The sequence below is a fragment of the Bison bison genome, unplaced genomic scaffold, assembly GCF_000754665.1.
Source record: "Bison bison bison isolate TAMUID 2011002044 unplaced genomic scaffold, Bison_UMD1.0 scf7180017864482, whole genome shotgun sequence".
NCBI classification, from domain to species: domain Eukaryota; kingdom Metazoa; phylum Chordata; class Mammalia; order Artiodactyla; family Bovidae; genus Bison; species Bison bison.
The window spans coordinates 2,230,007-2,256,661 of NW_011495042.1; the positions used below are offsets into that span (position 1 = coordinate 2,230,007).

The 26,655-nt window shown below is 46.2% G+C and overlaps 1 protein-coding gene across 1 annotated transcript in view; it reads right to left on the minus strand.

Annotated features, from left to right (window-relative positions):
* The window catches only part of LARS2 (leucyl-tRNA synthetase 2, mitochondrial), a 148,020-nt gene that overhangs the window by 57,860 nt on the left and 63,505 nt on the right, over nt 1–26,655 (minus strand). The window contains exons 7-9 of the mRNA XM_010862414.1: nt 22,211–22,354; nt 741–848; nt 134–293 (exon numbers count right to left, since the gene is read on the minus strand). Coding sequence (XP_010860716.1) covers nt 134–293; nt 741–848; nt 22,211–22,354 — 412 coding nt within the window. The remainder of the gene's footprint in view (nt 1–133; nt 294–740; nt 849–22,210; nt 22,355–26,655) is intronic.

Below are 26,655 nucleotides of genomic sequence, written 5' to 3' on the forward strand. Positions count from 1 at the left end.
CGTTTTAAAATCAACACATAAAGTCAGGCCAAGGAGAGGAACAGATCACAAGGATGACATATGTGAAAGGACCGTGAACTCTGTGAAATGTAAGGCGTAACGCCCCCTTCTTAACCTTAACTTGCCGACTTACCTTGGCCAGGGACGAGGGCCTTCCGAAAGGTTTCCTTCAGAGGGCTGTGCCCGTGCAAGAGCCTGTGGCTGGGAGAGATGGCCACGTGGGAGGCGCCATAAACGGCCTCGGGGGTGGCTGTGTAGGCGCTCAGCTTTTCTCCTGTGACTTGCCCATCAACCTGACAAGAGGCAGGGTCGTTTCAGTTCTCAGTCCGCACTCTGGGCTGCCGTGCTCCCCAGCCCACATCCCCTGTTCCCACCCCTCCTCAGTCCCAGGCACTGGCAGGCATGTGGGGGCCTGAGATGGTCTCAGGCAGGGGCAGACAGGCGGAGAGAGAAGAGGGCCGCAGTTCCTCTTTCAGGAGGCTTCCCCAGGGCCTACCCCCAGGCCTACTTGGGGGTCCCCATCAAAGGATGTCAGAGCATGCCCAGAAAGAGGCTTTCCCCAGTTCCTGGCTCCTCTGTCCACGAATCAATAACTGTCAATGTTATTTGTCCTGGGAAAGGCGCTATACTTTCCTCCAGGATTTATGTGAATACAGGCACCCACTTTTCTAAAAAGAGGCCTAAAGAGGCAGAAGGGGGGTTGTGAGCAATAACTGCTGCAGATGCTCCTGCTCAATCACCTTTAACATGAAGTCCAGATGGCAGCCCACACAGTCGCCAATCCAGTGGGCCTGCATGCCTTTAATCCCATACCATTCTGGAAGGCCTGCCAGCGCGTCCTGCATGGCCTGTAGGAATGAAAGGAGAATGCAAAAGTAGAAACTACAGACTGCTTAAGACAAAGCAAGTGACTGGTGGGAGAACTGGGGTCACTGAGGCTCAGGAATTCACCCTTTTCTCCTTCACTGGCCAATCAGAGAGGCCCAGCAAAGGTTATACAGATGGGCCCATCGTGACTCAACTTCACGAAATGGGCTTCACCCACTTCTCTATTCTCAGTGAGCCAAGGTTTCAGAGAAAGAAGAACGTTAACAAGAAGAGGATGAGATGGTCGGATGGCATCACTGACTCAATGGACATCAAACTGAGCAAACTCTGGGAGACAGTAAAGGACAGGGAAGCCTGGCGCATTGCAGTCCATGGGGCAGCAAAGAGTCAAACACCACTTAACAACTGAACAATGACATGCTTATCTTTGACGGATGTGGTTGGGGCATCCTCCTCCCCAGTCTAGAACCTAAACAAAAGCAGCACATGTTTATGCATTTTTAAACTCTAAGATAAGCCATGGCTGTTCTATAGCTCAGCTATAAAATATATAGACCATTATCAATCTATTGTAAAAATAAAAATTAGCATAACAGACATCATCATACTGATTTGTGTAACATTTGCTATTAGAGGCGCACATTTTATTTTCATTGATATTTGTCTAATTTTAATCCACGTGTGTGTGCATGCGTGCTAAGTCACTCAGTCGTATCTGATTCTTTGCAACCTCATGAAATGTAGTGTGCCAGGCTCCTCTGTCCACGGGGATTCTCCAGGCAAGAATACTAGAGCGGGTTGCCATGCCTTCATCCCAGGGATCTTCCCAATCCAGGGATGGAACCTGCATCTCTTGCATTGGCAGGCAGGGGTCTTTGCCACTCGCGCCACCTACAGGAAAAGATGAGCCAGGACTAAAACGCAGACTGGTTGTTCAGTCTCTAAGTCTTGTCGGATTCTTTGCCACCCCATGCAGCACGCCATGCTTCCCTGTCCTTCATTATCTCCCAAAATTTGCTCAAACTCATGTCCATTGAGTTGATGATGTCATCCAACCATCTCATCCTCTGTCATCCCCTTCTCCTCCTGCCTTCAATCTTTCCCAGCATCTGGGTCTTTTCCAGTGAGTCAGCTCTTCCCATCAGGTGGCCAAAATACTGGAGCTTCAGCTTCAGCATCGGTCCTTCCAAAGAACATTCAGTTGCTTTCCTTTAGGATGGACTGGTTGGATCTCCTTGCTGTCCAAGGGACTCTCAAGACTCTTCTTCATCACCACAGTTTGAAAGCAATTCTTCAGTGTTCAGCTTTCTTCATGGTCCAACTCTCCCATCTGTACATGACTACTGGAAAAGCCATAGCTTTGACTAGATGGACCTTTGTGAGCAAAGTGATGTCTCTGCTTTTTAGTATGCTGTCTAGGTTTGTCACAGCTTTTCTTCCAAGGAGCAAATGTCTTTTAATTTCATGGCTGCAGTCCCCATCTGCAGTGATTTTGGAGCCCAAGAAAATAAAGTCATTGCTTCCATTTTTTCCCCATTTATTTGCCATCACGTGATGGGACCAGATGCCATGATCTTCACTTTTTGAATGTTGAGTTTTAAGCCAGCTTTTTCACTCTCCTCTTTCACCTTCATCAAGAGGGTCTTTAGTTCCTCTTCACTTTCTGCCATTAGGATGGTGTCATATGCGTATCTGAGGTTATTGATATTTCTCTGGTAATCTTGATTCCATCTTGTGGTTAATCCAACCTGGCATTTTGGATGATGTATTCTACATATAAGTTAAATAAGCAAGATGACAATACACAGCCTTGACGTACTCCTTTCCCAATTTGGAACCAGTCCATTGTTTCATGTCCAGTTCTAACTGTTGCTTCTTAACCTGCATATAGGTTTCTCAGGAGGCAGGTAAGGCAGTCTGATATTCCCATCTCTTGAAAAATTTCCCAGTTTGTTGTGATCCTCCCAGACTTACTAACTGCATTCTTTCACCTATAGTGAAGAGACTCTTACTCAATCATGTGATAAACAACACAGAGCATTTTCTGTATTTGTCATTTATCTATCCATCCATTCTCATTTATTTGGGAGAGTCTGCAAGCTTCAGGATTTGGAAATTTATTTTGAGGCATAAACTGTGGATTATGGACACCTACAGGCTGATGAGAGATGTGTTCATTCATTAGTTTATCCCCCAGAATGTATTAATTCTTCACCCCTAAGCATCAGGACCTCATCCAGACATTAGAGGCTTCAGTTCAGTTCAGTTCAGTTGCTCAGTCATGTCCGACTCTTTGTGACCCCATGGACCACAGCATGCCAGGCCTGCCTGTCCATCACAACTGCCAGAGTTTGGGCATACACAAAAGCAGGATTGCCAGAGTCCCTAACATCAATTTTATTTTCTATTGTTTCTTCAGTGAGAAATTTTAATACCTTTTTGACAATGAACTGTATGTAGAAATATGATTTTCTTCTCTATTGTTGAGTACTCATAAAATGCAAGTAAACTTCATGCTTAGCCAGAGGCTAGTATATGTTAACAGAATGAATGGCAGGTGGTAATAACTAGGATTTGTGAGAAGATTCTGGGTAATATTTTCTAGCAAAACACACAATAACCTGTATTTTATCATCTCAATCTTCTGGACTCGGTCAAAGAGTACCCCTAGCTTGCCACAAGTAGAGAAAGCCTGTGTGCAGCAACAAAGACCCACCGTGGTCAACAAGTAGAATAATAAATCATTTTTAAAAAATCACCCATAGTGATGGCTGTAAGGCAGTATAAGATCATGACTCATTGAAGAAATGTTAAATTATATTCATATATAGTTTATATGTATTGAGTTGCATACAAATGCCTTAGAAACTACCACATACATGAAGGTGCGTATGAACACATTAAGCTAAGGAGAACACTTACTGATTAAAAGAGCCTATTCCCACATTCTTTCAGATAAACTATAGTTTCTCCATATTTTCCCTTCCTGACTGACATAAGTGGAACATGAATTTGCAGAGCTACATATGCCTGTAACAGTTTAAGAAAGCTACCAAACAAATATTAGAAACACACAGTTTCTGTTACTGACACCACAGACTTGAAAAACTGAACAACTAATTTTTGCATAACCCAGAGGTTAATGGGATTTCTGGGATTTGATCTTCGATATATCATTCATTCTAAAGATGCATGAGGGATAAAAATGAGTCAGTTGGTAAGTACTGCAATGTAAACTTCATCTAAAATAAGGCTTTCCTAGAAATTCTTTCAAAAGAAATCAGCTGCCATGGAAATGAGAAGATGATATGAGGTATCTCAATTATGAGTGAATCATGTACCAAAGATTCCATGTTCCCATCCAGTTCAACTACAATATGGCCACTGAGCTCCTTTATAGAAGACGTTGTATTTGGTGGCATAAGAAGGGCCAGGTGGGACTTTCCTGGTGGTCCAGTGGTTAAGATTCGTGCTCCCAATACAGCCGGCCCCGGTTCGATCCTGGATGGGGAATTGCTAAGATCCAGTATCCCACATGCTGCACAGTGCAGCCAAAAAGCAAAAATGAAAAAGGTGCCAGGGAGTCCGGGGGCACAGGGACGTGTGGAAATGTGCCAGGATCAGTATCCAGTCGGCAAAACCCAGGAAACTATGGGCCAAACAGCCCAGTCCTTCAACCGATAAACTGTAAGGAAGAGAAAGGGATAAAGAGGGAAACCTACAGATTAAAACACTTAGCAGACATCATCAAATTTAAAAGACGAGGGTAGGAATAAACTGTATTATCCAGGGAGGCACATCTAGGTGATAAACTATAGAGAAAGGTACTGCTACTGCTGCTGCTAAGTCGCTTCAGTCGTGTCCAACTCTTGTGCGACCCCATAGACAGCAGCCCACCAGGCTCCCCATCCCTGGGATTCTCCAGGCAAGAACATTGGAGTGGCTTGCCATTTCCTTCTCCAATGCATGAAAGTGAAAAGTGAAAGTGAAGCCCCTCAGTTGTATCCGACTCTTAGCTACCCCATGGACTGCAGCCTACCAGGCTCCTCCATCCATGGGATTTTCCATGCAAGAGTACTGGAGTGGGGTGCCACTGCCTTCTCTGACAGAAAGGCAAGGATGTGACTATTCTTAAAGTCAGGATAGTGGTGACTATGGGGGCTCAGGGGGCAGTTACATTGAGATGAGGCATGTAGAGGGCCTGTAGAGTGCTGGTGAGATCCACTATCTTGACCTACAAGGGCAGCTGCTTTAAAATAATTCAATAAACTACATATTTGTTTTATATGGTTATCTGTGTTTCATTTTATAATAAAAATGTAAAAGTAAAACGATGACTTTCTACTAAGTTTGTATCACACAGGTCACAGCTCTTCTCTCACACTGCTCCCAGAGAGCATGGCACAGGGAGACGCCGGCCTGCGCGCTCAGCAACGCGAGGACAAACTCTGGTTTTTCTTTAAACCCCACAAGAGTCCTGGCCTGGAGCCTGGGACTGTGAACTCGAACTGGGCAAATGCTCATTAAATTCCCATTTAACTCCCTCCCCTCCAGGGGGAGACTCAGAGAGCAAGACTATGTTCTAGAACCAGATCCCCAGGCCTCTAGCGAGGGAAGCAGTAACCTTAGTACATCGATTCCTATGCAGCAGGCACTCTGACGTATGGGACCTCATTTAAATCTTCACCACGGTCAAGGAGCGTTATCAAGGAGTATTATCTCCACCTCACAGATGAGAAAACAAGCCTGAGGAATTTCCTCTAAGTCAGTCCACAAGTACAGGGCGGAACTGTGAAAAAGCACGAGCAGCAAGGTGCAGCTGACTCCTAAGTCCACACGCATCCCTGGAGCTCACTCTGCAGTGACTCCTCTCTAGCAGAGCTCCTTAAATCCAGCTTTCCCGCGTCTGTATTTCAGATAGTTTCAACTTATCATTCTCTAAGGTAAAAGAGGCACTTCTTAAAGACCTGCCTGCTTCTGTTATCCTATTCATATTTGTATCTTTTTCCTGGAAAGAAAACTCTGGTTGCAGAGTCATAGGGCTGGGGTTGTGATCAAAACTCCCTTTCTTAAGATGAGGACCCAGAGGCTCCCAGAGGTCTAACAACATCACTGAGCTCCCTTGAGTGAGACCAAAAACTCATTCCTTAAGCCTCATTTAACTACGATTCACCTTCCTCAGAAACTTGCTCCCCAACTGCACAATGAACTTTTATTGTTTAAGCCGTCCAGCATCTGAAGTCTCTCCTTTCTGGGGAGGGTAGGGAGGGGAATTACAAGATGGGTGAGCGGCAGGGCCCCATCACCAACTATGAAAGCTAGAAAGGGGGTGTTCTTCCCGCCCTATTCTTCTCCCCTGTTGAAGTTAAACAGTGTAACCCATCATGGGCTCAGCACAGTCAGAACACTGAGGGGGGCCCAGAGGCACAGGGCCAACTGGTTTAAATGCCACAGCAGAACTGAGAGGCGGCGCAGACTCAGAAAGACCATTCCCGGGACAAGATCTCCGCTGTGCTCTTGTTCTCCCTGACTCTTGCCCAGGCCTGTGTCTCCAGCTTCCCATCCAGCTATGAGGAACCTGATCGTCTTCTGATCAATTCTCTTTTGGCTTAAGTTAACCAGAGTAACTTCAGGTTGCTTCAATCAAGGTTCCTATCTGATAATGGACTTTAAAAGTTTCAACCTCTTTTTTAAAAGAAATAATTATTTATTTGAATGTGCTGGGTCTCAGTTGTGGCACATGGCATCTTCAAGTCTTCCTTGCAGTATGCGGGATTTTACTAGTGGCAAGTAGGATCTAGTTCTCTGACCAGGGATCGAACCTGGGACCCCTGCACTGGAAGCATGGAGCCTTAGCCACTGGACCGCTAGAGAAGTCCCTCACGGTCTTGATGTATGCTAGCTAAAACTGTACTGTCTTGATATCACTGTAGCAAAAGTGTTAAAATCTTAAATATATTAATTATATATTAATATTAGAATAATAAGACATAATGTTTACAAACTATTAAAAAGCCTTCTGATACAATTGTATATTTTAGAAAACTTTCCAATTTATGCAGCATTTAAGGGATCTTAAATGTCAGCAAGCACGTAACTAGGACTTTACGAACTCCGAATGACCCACGGCTTTTCCTTTCCAAGGATCACTGAGATTCTATTTAACTTCCAAGCAAACTTACATGTGGTCTCATGGGATCTGATGTGCTTCCATCAGATAAAACCCATGTGACATGATCTGACAGTTGGCTCCATCTCCCACCCCATCCTTTCCTGCCACAGACAATTCGGAGCTCACAGGGTCCATTTCTGACACCCTTCCTGCCCCGTCCCTTTCCCTCCAGTACTGAGCCTCAGTTTATAAACTTTCTCATGGTGTTTTTCTTCCAGATTGAACTGTCAGGGCTAGAATACACCCTATGGAAGTGCTTTTGCTTAAAATATTCACAGTTCGAAGAGGACAAAAGATTCAAATAGAATGAAATGTGAATGTTTTGATATGCTAATTGTGGCAGAGAAAAATGTACGCCTGCTTAAATCCTTACCAAATCTATGAATATTTTTAAAAATCAAAAGAAATGAAGAAAAAGAAAAGAAAAGAAACCACCCTCTGGAGAAGAACTGAGCAAGCCCTTTTTAGTCTCTGCTGTAAAATAAACTCATTATTCAAGACTGATTTTTTGAGGAACAGGCCTCCAGAAAGCACCTGCCCAACAAGCAGGTGCCTTCAACAAGCCCCCCTCAGCTCAGGCCAGGGCCCCATCAAATCTCCACCACAACAGGAACAGCCTGCTGAGCATTTGCGGTTCTTCAATGCACAGAACTGGTTTTACCTGTTTGGCGTGTTGTTGAGAGTATATCCTTTCTGTGGTGTTTTGCAATTATAGTGACAGGGGACAGGGTTCATCTCAAGTCATTCTATTTGCCAATGGGCCGTGCCTCCCCTCCCCACCCTGGCCAACCTAAATTCCCCTGGGGGCTCAGATGGTAAAGAATCTGCCTGCAAGGCAGGGGACCTGGGTTTGATCCCTGGGTTGGGAAAATCCCCTGGAGAAGGAAGCGGCAACCCACTCCAGTATTCTTGCCTGGAGAATTCCATGGACAGAGGAGGCCTTCAAAGAGTTGGACATGACTGAGAGACTAACACATTTTTTTTTTAAACTGGTTCATAGAATCCAAAAACTTGGGAAAACAGCAGGCTTTGAGACTCTTTACTAAAGTGCTATGAAATCCTTTCCATATAAAATCTGAGGGACCCCAATATCTAAGAGTTGAAGGCTGAGCCATTAGGAGGTTCTCTGCTATCTCCTCTTTCCCGTCTCCATCCACTTGCCAGGCTTGGGCACGACTTGGAAACCATTCATTTATTCATCTCCTTTCATTTAATTAATGAAAAAGTGGCTCACTTGACCAAGTCAACAGCAGATCCCCCAATAATGAATGATCCAAATCTGACTGTTCTGGGACCATCACACTTAAGTTTTCAGGCAACTGCCTGTAAATTAAAGAAAAAAAGACCGCTTCTTCCATATGCAAAACCTAGACATGAACAAGGTGAATGGGCTCCTCACTTAATTTTCACAAATAATTATCGTATTTAATACTCGGTTGAAGCCCAATTGTAAAGTTTCTCTGTGGTTATTATTTAGCATATATATAGAAGTACTTCTATGTACGCTATATGTAGGAGTATGGTTTACAAGGGGCTTCATAATCATTTAATAGGAAAAGTGAAAAGACAGCCACAACTGCTTCACAACACGTGAATGGAGATGCTTTCAGAAGCTGAAAAAGCACTCTACAGTGTGAGCCCATGTTTAAGAGCATGGACCACCAGGAGACGCACTGAAGTACATACCCAACCGAAAAGGCTTTCGTCACAAGAAAGCAGAATCAGGAGTAAGAAAGAGGAAGATCGAAACTACAATGCTGGGGATGAGAAGAGGTTTAGATTTAGCATGACTAATCTGATTTTTCCTTCAAAGAAGCAGAAATAATGCCAGGAGTAAATCCATACTTCCCAGGAGAAGACAGGATGTGAGCCAAAGCATGAAGAACAAAGTACATCAAAGCCATAAACAAGAATTCTAGAAGACATGGTTTAAACACATGACACATTTTAAAGACCTTGTTAAAAAAAAAAAAAGGCTGGGCTTCCCTGGTGGCTCAGCTGTAAAGAATCTGCCTGCCAATGCAGCAGAAGCATGTTCGATCCCTGAGTCGGGAAGACCCCCTGGAGGAGGAAATGGCAACCCACTCCAGTATTCTTGCTTGGAAAATCCCAAGGACAGAGAAGCACGGGGGGCTATAGTGCGTGGGACTGCAAAGAGTTGGACAGGATTTAGTGACTACACAACAACAACAACAACAACAAAAAGTTGAGGAAAACTGAGCAATACAGACCTTTTAAAATAAGTGGGTTTATTAGCCAGTAAGGGGAAAGTTAAGAAACCAGAACTATGAGCGCTAGATACAGATTTGAAGTGGGATTTAATGATATTTAATTAAAATGGACATTTTAAAAAAGCTTAACACTCAGCCTTCTTCTGAATCAGTATGATCTGATTAGCAATGATTTTTGAATTATAATTTGTCTATTTTTTTCTAAAACTTAATATTGTTACCAACATTTCTTTAGTCTTTTTGTCTTTGGAATCATTTCAGTGCAGTTACTTGAAAGATACAGTATATATTTGAGTTGTAATAAAGAAAAGTCAATTCTGAAGCCAGTAAGATGTTTAAAAAATCTAGACGTTTCCTCTGGAACATTCTAGAGGAGTAAACTCTTTCACTTTCAAGTCTCGCACTTCTGCTTTGGCTCTGGCATGAAGTCATGCAGGAAGATGATACATTAAAAAGCTCTGGCATGACATTTATCTTGTTTACCTCCCTCTGATGGTCCTCCTTCAACCTTTCTTCTGAAGTGCAATATGCATTTCTAGCAAAATCCATTTGCTACAGCATCCCAGTGAAAAACATTCCCTTCCAAATACAGTTGTGCTATCCAAGGGTCTCAGTTCCAGTGAAGGTACTGTTAACCCAGAAAGGAAACCATCAGGCCTAAGCAAAGTATGTGAAGGTGAACGCGTTTGTTGCTCAGTCGTGTCCGACCTGAACTGTAGCCCCTACAGGCTCCTCTGTCTATGGGATTCTCCAGGCAAGAATATTGGAGTGGGTTGCCATTCCCTTCTCCAGGGGATCTTCCCAACCCAGGGATCGAATCAAGGTCTCCTGCACTTGTAGGCAGATTCATTACCACTGAGCTACCAGAGAAGGCACCCTGAAAATGATGTATGACTTGCCGACAAGATGTGGCTCACGGGACAGCAGGGGCAAGAGGGAAAGGCATCAAGCAGCCCATGCTTACAGTGTGTATCCCAGCCATGCGAAAAGGAGGAAGAGACACAGTCTCCCAGCAGCTAGAAAGAAAGAAGTGCTCCCTGGGTATCATCGCCAGGTATCATCACTGTGTGCCCGCTCAGTGGGAAAGGATGTGATGAAGGAAACCAGGAAGCTGTGGTGCGGCCAGACTGACCAATCTCCTCTTATTCACGTATCCGCTCAGGCAATGCATCAGCCTTGGTTTATGTTTCTGTTCTCCTCTGACTCAAGTAACCCACTTTTTTGCTATTTGCTAACCAATAGCAAAATGATTTAAATCTACTGACTTCTAAGAGATGGTGACTACAGGTTCTGAAATGTCACCACTATGCTCCTCACAGTGCAGATGATGGAGAACAAACTCTTTCAAGGACAAAGCCACCTGTCTCATGACACAGCTTCTGATTCCCAGAGACCGCTCACGTCACTTCACTACCCCTGGCTCCACAGGATAAAAGAGAGTCTGGGCTTCCTAGGTTGGCTCAGTGGTAAAGAATCCTCCTGCTAATGCAGGAGACTCAAGAGACACGGGTTTGATCTCTGCGTCGGGAAGATCCTCTGGAAGAGGAAATGGTAACCCACTCCAGTAGTCTTGCCTAGAAAATTCCATAGACAGAGGAGCCGGGCAGGCTACAGTCTGGGGGGTGGTCAGAAAGAGTCAGACACCACTGAGCAACTAAGAACACACACAACTGTACCCCTCAGGAGGAGGAAGAAATGAAATCACTATCCTGCAAACAGAATATGGGACTCAGCCCAACCTGTGGCATGAGGCTACCTTTGCCTGAAAAGGTGGTTTTGTTCCAGGAAAGGGGAGTCTTGGGAGCAAGGCTTAAAAGCTTTTATTGGTCTGATCAAGACAAACAAAATGGGGACAGATGTCTCCGGGGACATCCTGCAAGTCTGCCTGTTAACTTAAAACTTGCAGGAACATAAAACTATCCTTTTCCAAGACACTCAGGTCTAGAGATTTGGTGTAGATCAATGCTGACCTAACCCTGCTATCAGGCTGCTTTGCATTTTTACAATTTTCAAAATAACAATAAGCATTATGGGGAGTTTAGAAAAGACAGAAAAGGATGGAAAAGGATAACCATTACCCCAAATCAACTTCAGCATCCAGGGAGATCACTCTTAATCTTTGCTCTACATCCTTCCATCCTAATTAATCCCATCTTCTACTGACTCTGAGATGCATGTTTTCCCCACAAATCCTGAAATCTGGGCAGGCCTTACAATCAATGGTGTCTTTGATCCACAGCATTTTTTATTCTAGTTGGAGCATAAACTTTAAAACCAATCGTGTGTTAGAACTGATAAAATGCAGTATGAGTGTGTGTAGTTGTGCATATTTTTTTTTTCTAATTTTATTTTTAAACTTTACAAAATTGTATTAGTTTTGCCAAATATCAAAATGAATCCGCCACAGGTATACATGTGTTCCCCATCCTGAACCCTCCTCCCTCCTCCCTCCCCATACCATCCCTCTGGGTCGTCCCAGTGCACCAGCCCCAAGCATCCAGTATCGTGCATCGAACCTGGACTGGTAACTCGTTCCACACATGATATTATACATGTTTCAATGCCATTCTCCCAAATCTTCCCACCCTCTCCCTCTCCAACAGAGTCCATAAGACTGTTCTATACATCAGTGTCTCTTTTGCTGTCTCGTACACAGGGTTATTGTTACCATCTTTCTAAATTCCATATATATGTGTTAGTATACTGTATTGGTGTTTTTCTTTCTGGCTTACTTCACTCTGTTGTGCATATGTTTTTACATAATTAAAATTATGCTGTTTATACACTGTTTTTAAACGAGAGTTTTTGCATTGTACCAGTGTTCACAACTTATTATAGCTCTGCCGCTGCTGCTGCTAAGTCACTTCAGTCTGTGTGACCCCACAGACGGCAGCCCACCAGGCTCCTCTGCCCCTGGGATTCTCCAGGCAAGAACACTGGAGTGGGTTGCCATTTCCTCCTCCAATGCATGCACACAAGCTAAGTCACTTCAGTCGTGCCCTACTCTGTGCAACCTTATGGACAGCAGCCCACCAGGCTCCTCTGTCCCTGGGATTCTCTAGGCAAGAATACTGGAGTGGGTTGCCATTTCCTTCTCTCTGTTATAGCTCTAGAAAGGATTAAATCTATTTTGAATAAATCTGACACTCAGAGTCAGTTACCTTGGAATAGTAAGCAAATAGAGAAACGGAAAGATACTGTGGAAAATGGCCCCTTTCTATAAGAAAATGCTTACTTTGAAAAACAGAACAGAATAATGTAATATGGATATGTAGGTATTTCCTAATGACTGTCACTTCCTTCATAGTAGGGGCAGCCACTGGTCCAGTCTCACTGTTCTCCAGGCAGCTGGGTTCAGAAAGCCCTGGGGTAAGGAAAGGGTGTTGGAGTAGAGAATGACATAGAACATGACACTGCTCAGTTCTGAGGCCAACAAACCAATTCCATCAGGAACAGACCAGCAAACCACAACCCACTGCACTCTGTTATCTGGCCATCTGTGCCCTCCCTTGGACCTCCTGCAACGTTCCTTAACTCGCCTTCCTTCCCACAACACCCGCCCTCTGACTGCCCTCTGCCTCTGGTTGTTGGAGATGCCTGGTTGCTCTGGAATTAGTGCTCAAGAGCAGGCAGACCAAGCACAGGCCCAGGGCCAGGGACACTTGAGCTGGGCCCTGGCTTTCCTGGGCTTGGGGGCCCCAGGTATCAAATGAGAAGTGGGCTCAGGTGGTAATTTTCCGGGACTCCTCAGTCTGGCCAGCAGCGCCCCTGGGGAGCAGGAGGAGGGCAGGATGTGAGCTGCTTAAAATGAAGCAACACCCTATCCCTTTGTGTTTAGACAGCATATTGATTTTCTAATTTCCAGCAGCAGTAAAGGCAGGCATGAGGGGGTTTTTGCCGGCTTTTATGTTTTTCAGGTCAGGACCGGGATTAGAAAGCCTGGGAGACTAGGCCTAACGTGGAGAAGCCTGTATAATGTTCTCTTGGCTTTCCTTCCAGTGCTAAATTCCAATGACTCCCTAAACTAAAAGGGTTCACTGGGACACCCACTAGCCCTCCAGGGATGGCCCCCAACGAGGTGCTACTCGATCTCTTTCCTCTTCCAATGGAGTCCAGGCTAGCACCTCGAGAATGAAGGACACCTTTACCTTCCAAAAGGACCGGCCAGGGTGTTCAGAAAGGCTACTAGGGAAGTTTAAGAGCAAGATGTAATGTTTACTTTGTCTTCATTTTTTTTTCTAATCAAATTTATAATTTATTTCATTGTCAGTATACAATAAGAAATACACTATTAAGGTATCTGTCCCATTTTCCCCTAGTGATCATTCCTAGACAAACCTAGACAGCATATTAAAAAGCAGAGACATTACTTTGCCAACAAAGGTCTGTCTAGTCAAAGCTATGGTTTTTCTAGTAGTCATGTATGGATGTGAGAGTTGGACCATGAAGAAGGCTGAGCACCGAAGAATTGATGTTTTTGAATTGTGGTGTTGGAGAAGACTCTTGAGAATCCCTTGGACTGCATGGAAATCAAACCAATCAATCCTAAAGGAAATCAACCCTGAATATTCACTGGAAGGACTGATGCTGAAGCTGAAGCTCTAATACTTGGCCACCTGATTCGAAGAGCCGACTCATTAAAAAAGACCCTGATGCTGGGAAAGACTGAAGACAGGAGGAGAAGAGGGTGACAGAGGAGGAGATAGTCGGATGGCATCACCGACTCAATGCACATGAGTTTGAGCAAGCTCTGGGAGGTGGTGATGGACAGGGAAGCCTGGCGTGCTGCAGTCCATGGGGGCTGCAAAGAGTTGGACGTGACTGAGCTGCTGAACAACAACAAATCATTTCTCCTATCTCCGAAACACAAATAATAAAGGAAACCTTCCTGCTTGCAGAGCATGTATGCCAAGCTGGAGACTGTGCGTTTCCTTTCTTCAGAAGTTCTTGTTCATTCTCGTACAGGAGTGTGTGTGCAGGCGGGCTGTCTTCAGTGGATAGGAGGGACACGGTGCAGGCAAGAACTCAGGGATAGGAAATGAGGTGGCCCTGGAGCTGATCTCATGGTGGGACATTCCCGAGGCAGCAGGTAGGCACTACGTCTAAGGGAGAGGAAATCTACCTATTCTGTCATGAAATACAGCAGTTTCTGAATCCAGAGCGTGGATTCTGAACCCAGCCCTGCACCAACTCTGATGAGCTCTTCCAGGCAGAAGTGATCCCTAAGGCCTGCTAAGAGTCGGCCAGAGGCCTCCCAGCACATCTGCCGTCACCCCCAGCTGGTATTGAGGAGCCTGGTCCCTTGGCTAGGGCTGTGGGTGGGGAGGGGGTGGTGACAAGTCTCCTGACTCACCCCCGGCAGCCTCCTGCTCACCGGCAAAGTGCTGGGGCACGGTCAGTCTCAAATCACTCTCTTTCCTTTTGCCTCTGTCCCCCTCTTCCACCTGTCTGCTCCCATCCCCACCCTAGAAGGACTTCCCCGTACCCCCTGGCACCAGCGAATGATCACCCTGAGGAGGGCTGACGGGCTAGGATGGAAGGTGAAGAACAGAGTTCGGCTCATGGTGTAGGAGAGAAAAGATCCCGGAGAGGAGGTGAAACGGAGAACAGAAGGAAGTATGAGATATTCTGTAAGAAGGAGCAGAATTTAACAATTAATTAGCTTTGTGAGACAGGGAGTCAAAACCAGATCCTGGGATGGGAGCAGAGTCTGCTGTTCCCAAAACAAGTGACAGCCGGGGCCTGGGGGGACACTCCGACAGGAAGCCAGCTCCGAGGCTGCTCTGAAAGCGACGCAGCGGGGTCCGGGCTCAGCAGCCCCTACTGCGCAGGCGCTGATCAACTGTTTCTTTCAAGCGGGAAGGAAAGAGGCCAACTCAGCCCGGATTGGCCACAGCGGAGCACAACGCGGGTGACTGCGGTAACAGCTTTCAAGCCACTGGGCTTAACCCTGCCCCTCACAGTACATAAACCTCAGCATTAGGATCGTTAACTCTGGCCCTGGCCTGTGTCCTCACGGCTTTTTATCACAACAGCCCTGCAGAGAAGCCGACAGCTTGTGAGATGGTTCTCACTTGCTCGTCTGGCTGCTCAGAAACTTTCCCTCCTCAGCCAACATCTCCTCGGTGCACAGGCCCACCAAGTGAAGGCCCAGGTTGCACACACAGGAGGAGACATCGGGGCCAAGGATCTTTCTGGGCAGCAGGGTGGGGCGGAGGGGCCAACCCCCACTGACCAATCCCTCTGCAAAGTCTCGTGACAGCGCGTGAGGACTTGCACGCTGTTCGGAGAAGGCATTTCCAGGCACCACCTGTGACCCGAGTCTCTGTTCTAGGGCTGGAAGAGGACCTGAGGGCAGGAGCAGAGAGCCAGGCAACAGCCCACTTTCCAGGAGACGGCCAAATGCTTTCACGGGGAACTCCAGGCCTTGGGATCAGAACAAGGGTACCCCAGGGTCCCTAATCCAGAGCTCAGGGGACTCTTAAGGAGCCAGGGACACCAGGGGCCTAGACCCGCATACCCATGTACCAGTGCTCCTCGGGGGCAGCCTTTCTCTCCAGCCTCCTCCTCCACACCCCCAAGAGAGCTCCTGTCATAGCCTTGCTCCCCTCCCTCCCCTGCACACCACTCCAACCCTGAATTTCCCGCTTTGCAGGGGCCGACAAGACCAGGGAGCTCTGGGTGTCTCTACTTTACCCCCAAGTGCAGTGTGAAGCCAAGATGAGAGGCACAAAGCGGGCGGGGAAAGGGCTGGCTTATTACTGCCCACCCTCTCTTATCTCCTAAGGGTTCGGTGTTGCCCGTCTCCTTCTTGCCAGCAGGAGCTCTACTTGGAAAGACTTGTGAACTTTCCTGCACGTCTGGATGGCAACGAAACACTCCCTTACAGACATGCTGCACGTCACAGCTTTCACACCATCTGGCGGTACCTCCTCTGACCACCGGGCAGAGGGGGCTCCTCAGCTCCCCTGTGCTCTCCTGCAGTGTGACGGCGATCCCAAGGGCTGTGGCCTCTCATGTCTGCGGTCTCCTGTGCTAGTCCCTGAGCTCCCAAAGAGCAGTGTGTGTTGAGCCGCTCAGTGGTCCCTGATGCTTTGTGACCCCATGGACTGCCGCCTGCCAGGCTCCTCCGACAGTGGGATTTTTCAGGCAAGAATAACGGAGTGGGTTGTCTTGCCTTCTCCGGGGAATCTTCCCGACCCTGGGATTGAACCTGCGTCTCCTACACTGGCAAGCAGATTCTTTACCACAGAGCCACCTGGGAAGCCCAAGGAGCAGGGACCTCAGCTTTTCTCACCTGTATTTTTAGCACCTAGGCAAGGCACTCAGTAACATCTGGGAGAGAAAGAATGAATTCAGATTACCTGAGAAGTGGTACAGACTGCTGGTGAAGAAGGTAAGCACCTGGACTGGAATCCCAGTGCTGTTACTTTACGACCAGTGTGAGCCTCCGTTTCCCCATCAGTAAAATGGGGTAACAGGTGGTACCCACCCTCCAAAGAATAATGTGAACGTTCAATAAGATGAACGTGCAAGGAAAAGCCTGGGCACTGATCAGATCGGGGGCAAGCAGGCAGGAAGTGGGAGGTGATCACAGACTTGGTTCGTATTTAAGCAGTTGCCAGGTAACTCCTGGAAACTTAAGAGAACATCAGCATCAATTAGGTATGGGTGTTGACCGAGCACCATCAGGGCGTGAGCATGTCCACTTTAATGCCAAAGAGGAGCCACGTACAGTGTCCCAGCATCTTGTCTGAGGACCTCCGCGGAGGCAGCATCTTGTCTGAGGACCTGCGCGGAGGCAGCCTCTGGGGGCTACAGGAGGGAGTGCAGAAGTCAAAACCACAAATCCATCAGAAAGAGTCAAATGGGAAGCCGTCTCTCCACTTGTCTCGCCTTCCCATTGTCGCCCTGCTGTCAGGAACCGAAGCGCTCGTTCCAGCAGGCTCTGAACCCCCTCTGCTTCCTGCATGTAGTCTCCACTCTGCCCTCCCCTCCTTGCTTCCCCCTCGCGGTGCTGCCCACCACAATCCTCCCACGCATTTCTGCCAGGACTAATCCATGCTCTTCAGATACTCCTACTGCCAGTTTTCTTTCTTCACAGAACAAGTGGCTGAAATCACTTTTAATGTTTCATAAAGCAAACAATCCTGGGAAGGACTGGATGGGGGATACATGGAGAAACACCAAATACATCACGGAACAGCCTCGATAGAAGATTTTTATATTTCAGATGTTTTATATTTTAATTGTCACATCAGGCATCATCTTTCTAATTTGGAAGTTACGAGAATGAAAAGAGGGCTCCTCCAGCCATGCTCCCAAGCAGACCACCAGCTGTACACCATCGAGGCAGCCCTCAGGGCTGGTCAATCAGATGTACACACGGAGCTCTAAAGATAACTGCCGGGCACAGCTTGGCCATCCCAGCACCCATTCCCCGTTCCCTTCCCCCAACCATCTTGACTACAGAAGCTAAAAAGCTCAAGTCTGCTTTCCTAGCCTTCCATGCCTGCGTGTAGCCACATGACACAATAATGGATAACAGAACATCAGTGGAATTTGGCTATGCATTTGTGGGAAAGGTCTTGCTTTCCGGTTACTAACATTGCCTCTGTCTTGAATGGAAACATGATGTCTGATCTGCAGAAGCTATCTTGCAACCATGAGGTGACAGGCAGGAAGGAATGGCTGATGAGAACCATGGAAATGCCAACTCAGAGCCCTATCCCAGTTTGGGCCCAGCAACTCGGACTTCTTTGGGAAGGAATCTCCCATTTATTAAGTCGCCATAACTTGGGTTTTCAGTTACTTGCGGCTAAAAGCATTACTGACTCAATATCTCATCCTTGTCTATATAGCAAGACCTCATCACTAATTCAACACTTGCTGTCATATGTGGAGAAGGAAATGGCAACCCACTCCACTGTTCTTGCCTGGAGAATCCCAGGGACAGGGGAGCCTGGTGGGCTGCCGTCTCTGGGGTCTCACAGAGTCGGACACGACTGAAGCGCCTTAGCAGCAGCAGCTGTCATATGAGGTTTTAAAGTAGATGTCCTGTCTCACTTGATCTTCTTTGAAGTTTTAGACCCATTTATCCAAGAATCATTTATTTCTACATCTCTACTCAAATGATTCATTGTCACTGCAAACTCAAAAGGGTCAGGACTGTGTCTCTTCCAGGACTCCCTATCCCAGTGAGTAGCTGTATCATTCACTTTGTGTCTAGGTCAGGGGCTTTCTTCATGACATCATCTCCTACATACTTTCATTCAATATCACCAAGTTCTTAGGCTTTGCCATATGAATATTTTTCTAACCTACCCATTTATTCCCACTACTATCTAAGTTATGCATGCCTGCTGCTGCTGCTGCTAAGTCACTTCAGTTGTGTCCGACTCTGTGTGACCCCATAGACGGCAGCCCACCAGGCTCCCCCGTCCCTGGGATTCTCCAGGCAAGAACACTGGAGTAGGCTGCCATTTCCTTCTCCAATGCATGAAAGTGAAAAGTGAAAGGGAAGTCGCTCAGTCGTGTCCGACTCTTCGCGACCCCATGGACTGCAGCCTACCAGGCTCCTCCGTCCGTGGGATTTTCCAGGCAAGAGTACTGGAGCACGGCAATAACCTCCTAACTGGTGTCTCTGCATCCTCACTTACCCTTTCCATGGTGAATTTATAAAAACACAAATCTGATCATGTTACTCCTTTCCTTAGAATCCTTTAATGGTTTCTTAAGAATCACATGATAAAGTACGGATTTCTTAAGGCACTGCCTTATCTGGCCCCTAACCATTTCTTCAGGTTTTCCAGCCCTATCTTGAGTTTCTCCTCTTGGCTCTCCTAGTTTCAGCTATACCATCATTATTTCAGTTTCTTAAACGTGTCATACGCATCTGTTTTAGAACTACCACTTGTTTTGTTCCCTATATGGAGTGACAGGGGCTCCTTTACAGCTTTATGGCCTATTTAACCCTTACGCATCCCTCTGCAGCTCAAACAATAATCTTCCATTTCAGATGTTATACTTTTCTGTTCTAGATTTCCATTTTTTTAAAATGTTTCCATTTCTCTCCAGAGATTCCCCTGTCCACTCATCTGTTCACTCCTTATGACCATCTTTTCCTTTATCTCAGGATCTATGTGAAAAAGTTGGCTTAAAGCTCAACATTCAGAAAACGAAGATCATGGCATCCAGTCCCATCACTTAATGGGAAATAGATGGGGAAACAGTGGAAACAGTGTCAGACTTTATTTTTCTGGGCTCCAAAGTCACTGCAGATGGTGGCTGCAGCCATGAAATTAAAAGACGCTTACTCCTTGGAAGGAAAGTTATGACCAACCTAGATAGCATATTCAAAAGCAGAGACATTACTTTGCCAACAAAGGTTCGTCTAGTCAAGGCTATGGTTTTTCCTGTGGTCATGTATGGATGTGAGAGTTGGACTGTGAAGAAGGCTGAGCACCGAAGAATTGATGCTTTTGAACTGTGGTGTTGGAGAAGACTCTTGAGAGTCCCTTGGACTGCAAGGAGATCCAACCAGTCCATTCTGAAGGAGATCAGCCCTGGGATTTCTTTGGAAGGAATGATGCTAAAGCTGAAACTCCAGTCCTTTGGGCACCTCATGGGAAGAGTTGACTCATTGGAAAAGACTCTGATGCTGGGAGGGATTGGGGGCAGGAGGAGAAGGGGACGACAGAGGATGAGATGGCTGGATGGCCATGGACGTGAGTCTCAGTGAACTCTGGGAGCTGGTGTTGGACAGGGAGGCCTGGCGTGCTGCGATTCATGGGGTCGCAAAGAGTTGGACACGACTGAGCGACTGATCTGATCTGATCTGATTTCTCTTGTGCTGACTCCCTTTCCCTGCCTTTATTATAGATCACAATTTCCTGGTTCTTTGCAAATCTAGTAATTTTTTACTACATGCTGGACATTGCAGATAAAACCAACCTTTCAGCAAGTCAGAACTATGCTGTTTCCCTTTTAAGGTGTTGAGTTTTGTTCTGAAAGTTACTTTTGAAACTGTGGGGCTTATTTTTAATTAAGGTGAGTCTATTTTGATTTTGTCCTTGGTCCTAAAGAGTCATGAACATTTGTAATATATAGCCTTTCTGGGGTCTCAACTGCGTACTTTCGGCTGAACCATAACTCCAAGTCTCAGAGCACTGTGCAGCCCCCTGACAGCTCTGTTCTCCTCTTAATCCCACAGTAATCATTTTCTATTAGGCCTTATGAAGTCTTGCTTTGTGCGTGTGTAGCCTTCAGTCAAGGATGTGCAGTGAACACAGATATCTGCTCACGCTTAACCACTCCCACGCCACCGCCTCTGCTGATTTTCAGGGCAAACCGAGTGCTGACTTCTAATGTCAGCTTTTGCAGTTAATTCTTCACTGGAGTTCATCAAGAAGCAGGCAAGTCACCATGGCAACTAACCACTTCTGCTGAACAGTTGAAAATTCACAGCTGACAATTTAAAGAATAATGCCACTCAGGTTATTACATTTCCAATTAGAGGCAGAGGTCAAACCAAAGAGCTAATTAGGTGGCCTTTCCACCAATGCCTATTAGAGTCATCTGACAGGTCCCTGAGGTGCCCTGGCATGCCTCCTGGTGATGTACTCACCCCAACTGCCAGCAGGTGGGGGCTCCACTGCCTGGGCTGTGATAGAAAGCTATGTCCTCAGCTTTCTTCCATTCAGCCTCTCAATACTACTAGCGAGCTTAAAAGGAGCATTATGTTAGCAAGTTCTAAAGAGTAGTTCTCCAAAACCATATGCTACATTCTGGATAAATTAAAACGGGCAACATTTTCATTTAGGACATGTCTTTGAGTGAGAGAACTAGAGGTCATGTAACCATATGGCACCAGTATGGTGAACTGGAGTACTGCAGTTCTAATTCAGCAAACTTTTGTAGTGATCAGAGGTTATTTATAACTTGTGCTTATTTTGCAATATAAAAAGTACAGAATTGGATCCGACCCAAAGTGCACTTCAGTCCAGCACCCTATCGTGATGTAGCAACCCGTGGGCTACGATGGGAAGGTACAACCATGCCACGTATGGTGGCTGCCACAGAGTAAGAACAACTCTGCATGGTGCCTTTACCTGTTCAGAGCCGGCTGACCTCCAGTCTTCTGCTGATACAAAGGTTATCAAATTGCCACAGGACATGCCCCTGATTTGTTCTAATCACTTTTCTCTGGAATTTCAGGAAGTGATCGCTCAATTCCATATCCTGAAACATGGTAGGCTCAAAGAATATCTTGCACAGAGTGGTTCTGGCATGCCCAGAATAAGCTATTTCACCCAGGCTATTGGTGATTTAGTAAGCAAGCCCCACCTTTCAATGGTTGGTTTTGCCTTGAATTTCTGAAAACATAAAGAGCCAGAGGCAACTTGAGCACTTGGTCGCACCCTCTCCTTCTGTTGATAAGGAAACTGAACTTCAGGGACTCACACTGGTTTACACTATTAATCGGAGACACAACAAGTGTTAGAGTCCAGAGCTTTGCTTCCTGCCTTGGTTCACTTTCACCCTGGCCTTCCCGCATGAAGACTGCCATCTCCTCACTCCTTTAGGCGGTCTTCTCTGGACCCTCAGAAATGTCATTCTATCTTTCTGGAGGTCTTACTAGAACTGCATAGATGAAAATACTTTTTTCCTTCCTAGTTTTATTGCTGATATAGCTGCAGATAAAGATGAATGTTTTTTGGCCTTTAGGGCAGTACAGTGATTTGTTGAAAGGTCAGCAAACAATGGCCTACGATGACCTCAGGTGCTGTTCTTGATTTACAACCGAAGGACCCAAATCCATCATGCTCTGCGTGAGTGACCCTGAGGCCCACGTGCTTCCTGTCCGCACACCCTTGGCTCTAACAGCTCTAACTAGAGTTCACCTCCAAGAGGGAGGCGAATATTCAGAAGACCTGATCACACATAAGCCTTACTGGGGCGCCTCCAGGCTGACACTCACCTTTGCATAAGCAGTTGTCTTAATAAACCATTGTCTGAGGTACTTCTGTTCCACCTTTGCTCCAGAACGCCATGAACAGCCGTGTTCATCCACCTGCTCATTGGCAAGCACTGTTTGGTCCACTGGGTCCCAGTTAACCAAGGCCTGTTAAATTCATGAAACAAAATGATGCAATCTGGTGAGTATATTGAATAGGATCATATGGAGGTCCCTCACATGTGAGAGGGGCTACAAAGGCAGTATTTCTGCTCTGAGGCTTAAGGGCAGCTCCTTGGAGCATCGTTTGGCAAGGAAGCTACTGGCAAGCTGAAGAGAAAGAACGTGAACCGCCCCAGAGCCTTCACCTTATCAGGACAGGCCTGGGAAGGGAGGCTGTATGCATGCGACTAACTCAAGTTCAGAATCTGCTTGTATAAAAGGATGGACCTGCAGATTGGAAATTTTAGTAAATAGAAGAAAAGAAGAAAACAATGATACCCAGCACTTAGCAGAATTGGGTTATTTTAGGGAAAACAATAGGTTTCTCTTAACAGAAATAGCCAAAACTTCCTGAGTGATTACCATGTGCCAGATGCTGTACCAAATGCTCCCCTAAGGTTGGCTCTTCTAATCCTCACGACAACCTTTTGAGGTAAGAATATTACTATCCTTAAGTTGCACAGGAGGAAATTAAAGAACAGAGAGATTAAATAACTTGCCTGAGGTCACACAGTCAGTAAGTAACAGAGACGGCAGGGTAGGAACTCAGGTCTCTAGGAATTGTAAACATTTTTGTGATTAAAAAAAAAAAAACTTCTGTTTAAATTAGAGCACAACACACAGAGTAATGTGAATAAATCTTTTTTTTTTTTAATAAATCTTAAGTGTACAGCTCGATCTATTTCCACCATCACTCATCAAGACACAGCATTCCCAGCACCCCAGAAAATTCTGTTCTGCCTTCTTCCGATCAACATCGGCCCCCCAAAAGGTAGCAATATTCTGAGATCTTTCTCCATAGATTTCTTTGGCTGATAGAACCTATAGTCTTAATCAGGATGAAGTTTCTCTCCACAGAGTTCTAATTTGGTTTTAGTTTCATTTAAAACACCCCTGCCATTTACATTCACTCCTTTAAGAAAGCGTTTGTTTTCACTCATTTCTTTATCTGGCCGTGCCAGCTCTCAGTTGCCGCACGTGGGGCGTTGTGGCGTGCAGAATCTTAGGTCATGGCACGTGGGATCCAGGTCCCTGACCAGGGATACAACCCAGGCCCCCAGCACTGGGACCACCAGGGACCACCCTGCACTCACTCCTTTATGACATTAGGCACTACTTAGTACAAAGAGGGCAACGAGTACAGAGACGTGTTTGGGCAGTGGAACATATATGTTGTGTTTTAAAATATTAATCAACGATTCTAATAAGACGTTGTGCTGGATATTGTCGATTTGGCCCTCCAATCCTCTTTCCACCACATTCTGTAATGGAAGTTGTCCCCTGTGCCCACATTAACCTGGACCCTTGCCCTCTGACTGGGTTCAACCAGCTGGTTCAACCAGCTCCTTCCCGTGTGGCTCACGGGCCGGCCTCGCCTACTGCTCCAGCTACCACTCTCCCAGTTCCAGGAATGGCTCCCCTATGTCGCCCCTGCCACCCGAGGTGGGCAAAGGCTTCCTTCTGCTCCTAGTGCCACAGGTGCCGGACCACCCCTTGTGGTGGGGTGTGGGCTTCCCCGAACTCTGCACAGAATCCGCCTTTTCATCACGTTTTCTTCAGTGACTGCTGTCAGGCAGGCCCTCTTTTCTTCTGCTGGGACCCTGACTGATCCAAAGACATATCTAAAAGTTACATAAAAAGGAGGAGTGGAGGAGAGGCTAACTTCTATGGGTTGTGATTTTACAAGTAAAAAGTAATATACCCACTGCAAATTTTAAACATGTAACGCGTAGAGGAGGGGTGGAAAAGACATGCATAGCGTGATTTTTCTCCCCTCTTTCTACAGTCCCCCAGATCCTTGAATCCATAGACAGAGAGAGACAAAATATAGGACAAATGATTGAAGACCTAAAAACTTGAGGTGAATAAGCCAAGGGTGGCTTACTTATCTATTATTATTGCCTGCCCGTATTAGGGGTGAGGGGAAGGATACCACTTAAAAGATATAAAGAGAGGGCCAAGTACTGTTCAGTAACCAGGACAGCTCCTTCAAGAGCCCCCTGCGCCCCCCAAACCCAAAACCAGTGCACAAGTAAAACAGTACAAAATATGAAACAGAGAACAAAAGCCCTATATGCCTTCACCGCTGCCTCCTGTCCCCACTGCAAACCGCAGGAGACATGAGGAAGCAAACACTCAGCCCTGCGGATTGCAAGAACAGGACAGGACTTGATTTTCTTATCAACATTTCCCACACAGCCTGGCAGCCCTCAGACTCCAAGTTACAAAATGCACTGAGGGATGTGTGCTCCTAAGAGGTTTACACATTATAATAAAACCCTGCTATCAAATGAAAGACAAACAGAAGCAAAAACACAGAAGCAATCTTCCCCCACTGAAAGTCTTGATGGGGAGAAGAAAAATACAAAAGGAAATAAAGTTTCTAATCAAAGATGCATTCAAATCAAAGGGACATCCCTGGTGGTCCAGTGGCTAAGAGTCTGTGCTCCCAATGCAGTGGGGGCCTGGGTTCAGTCTCTGGTCAGGAAACCAGATCCCACATACCTCAACTAAGATCTGCTGCAGCCAAATAATACTAATATAAAAAAGATGCATTCTTGTAAGTGCTCAGTCTTGTTTCTTCTCAGGACCGTGATCCATCTCGAGCACAGAGTTCAGAGTTCAGAGTTCAGAGTTGGCCTTTCTACAGGTAGTAAAGCCACAGGTGGTCAAAATGCAGGGCCTGCAGGGTCCAGGGTGCACAGCATCCATGGCCTCTTGAAGGCCTGGAGCTGACTTCCAAATCTTTCTCTGGGTCTCCTCTCTTACGTAACGGTCTCTAACCTACAGCTTCCCTTCAAGCCATGGTCTGTCTTCTTTCATCTGGCATTCCTGGGTTTTCACATCTTGAACACTTACTTTGATGGATGCCCTGATTTTTAAGCAAGCACAGTCATGCTCCACAGAATACAGTTAATGGACAGCTTCACTGACTGTGGTCACTCCCCTGGTTAATTATGGTCTCTATCACCTCCGAGGCCAACGCCATGCTCCTTACAGTCAACTAGTCTTATAAGCAAAATACAGCCTATCTCTATATTTTCCAATCAACTTTAAATCAATACTGAAATCAGTAAAACACCTGCAAAAACACTGAACTCTAGCTGACTTGCCCACTGCTTCTCTAAGACAAGTTATCCAGCAACATCACAGAATGAGCCGTCATCCTGAAGAACAGAACCTCCCCAAGTTGATCAAGGCTTAAATGCCAAGGTTAACATTTTTTTGGTCTGCGGGATTTGTGGGAAGCTTTCAGAAAGCATTTTAGAAATGCACGTCACAACACGATTCTACGCAAGAAGCGACCGTGTTCACAGATTCCAGTTTGTACAGACTGTGGTTTGTACAGATTCCAGATTGTGGGTGCTGCATCATTTTTGTCCCCTTCCCCTCCCCTTCTTGGCTGTTGAGCTCTTGAAGTCGTGGAAGACCATGGGGTCTACTGGGGATTCTCAAGGCAATTTCATTCTGATGCTTTTAAAACTTAGTTTTAATTGGAGGATAACTGCTTTTCAATGTTGTGCTGGTTTCTGCCATACAACAACGTGAATCGGCCATAAGGATACATATATCCCCTCTCTCTTGAACCTCCTTCCCACCCCACTCCTGGCCTACCCCTCCAGGTTGTCACAGAGCACTGGCTGAGCTCCCTGGGTCATACGGCAACTTCCCACTAGCTGTCTGTTTTAAATATGGTGATATATAGCATTGAATCAGCCTGAGTTTATCAGCCCTCTTTTCTGCGACACGGACACCCTGGTGCCTACCGCCCCAGCAGGCCTCCTGTGTCAAAGCTCGTCCTTTCTCATCTCATCCTGTCCTTCCTCTGGATCCTCTCTCCGCCTGCTTCCCTGGCCCTCACCCTCTTCACCAGCTGCCAGTCTTAACAGAGTAGATCCTCCATTAGCATGCTTTTGGCTCCTGCCTGGCCACAGCACCACTAGTCAGGCTCGGGCTGCTCCCCATCATTTCCCTGGCTTCTTTCTCCTCAAGCTCTCCTTCCGTATGACTGGAGACCTTTTCTGAGTATCCTGCCATGCAGCTTCAGGTTCCAAAGGCTGGTGAGATATGCTTTAGGGTATTGATTTTCTCAAGGACTATTAGCTTTTTTCTTGACAAAAGCTCACTTAATTAAGGAACACCACATAGATCTCATTAAAGGATCTAATTCTCAAAATCGATTTTGCTCTATTCCATCCAGAATGGGCCTGAATTTGGACTCGGTCCAGAATGGGGTGGGGGGTGGG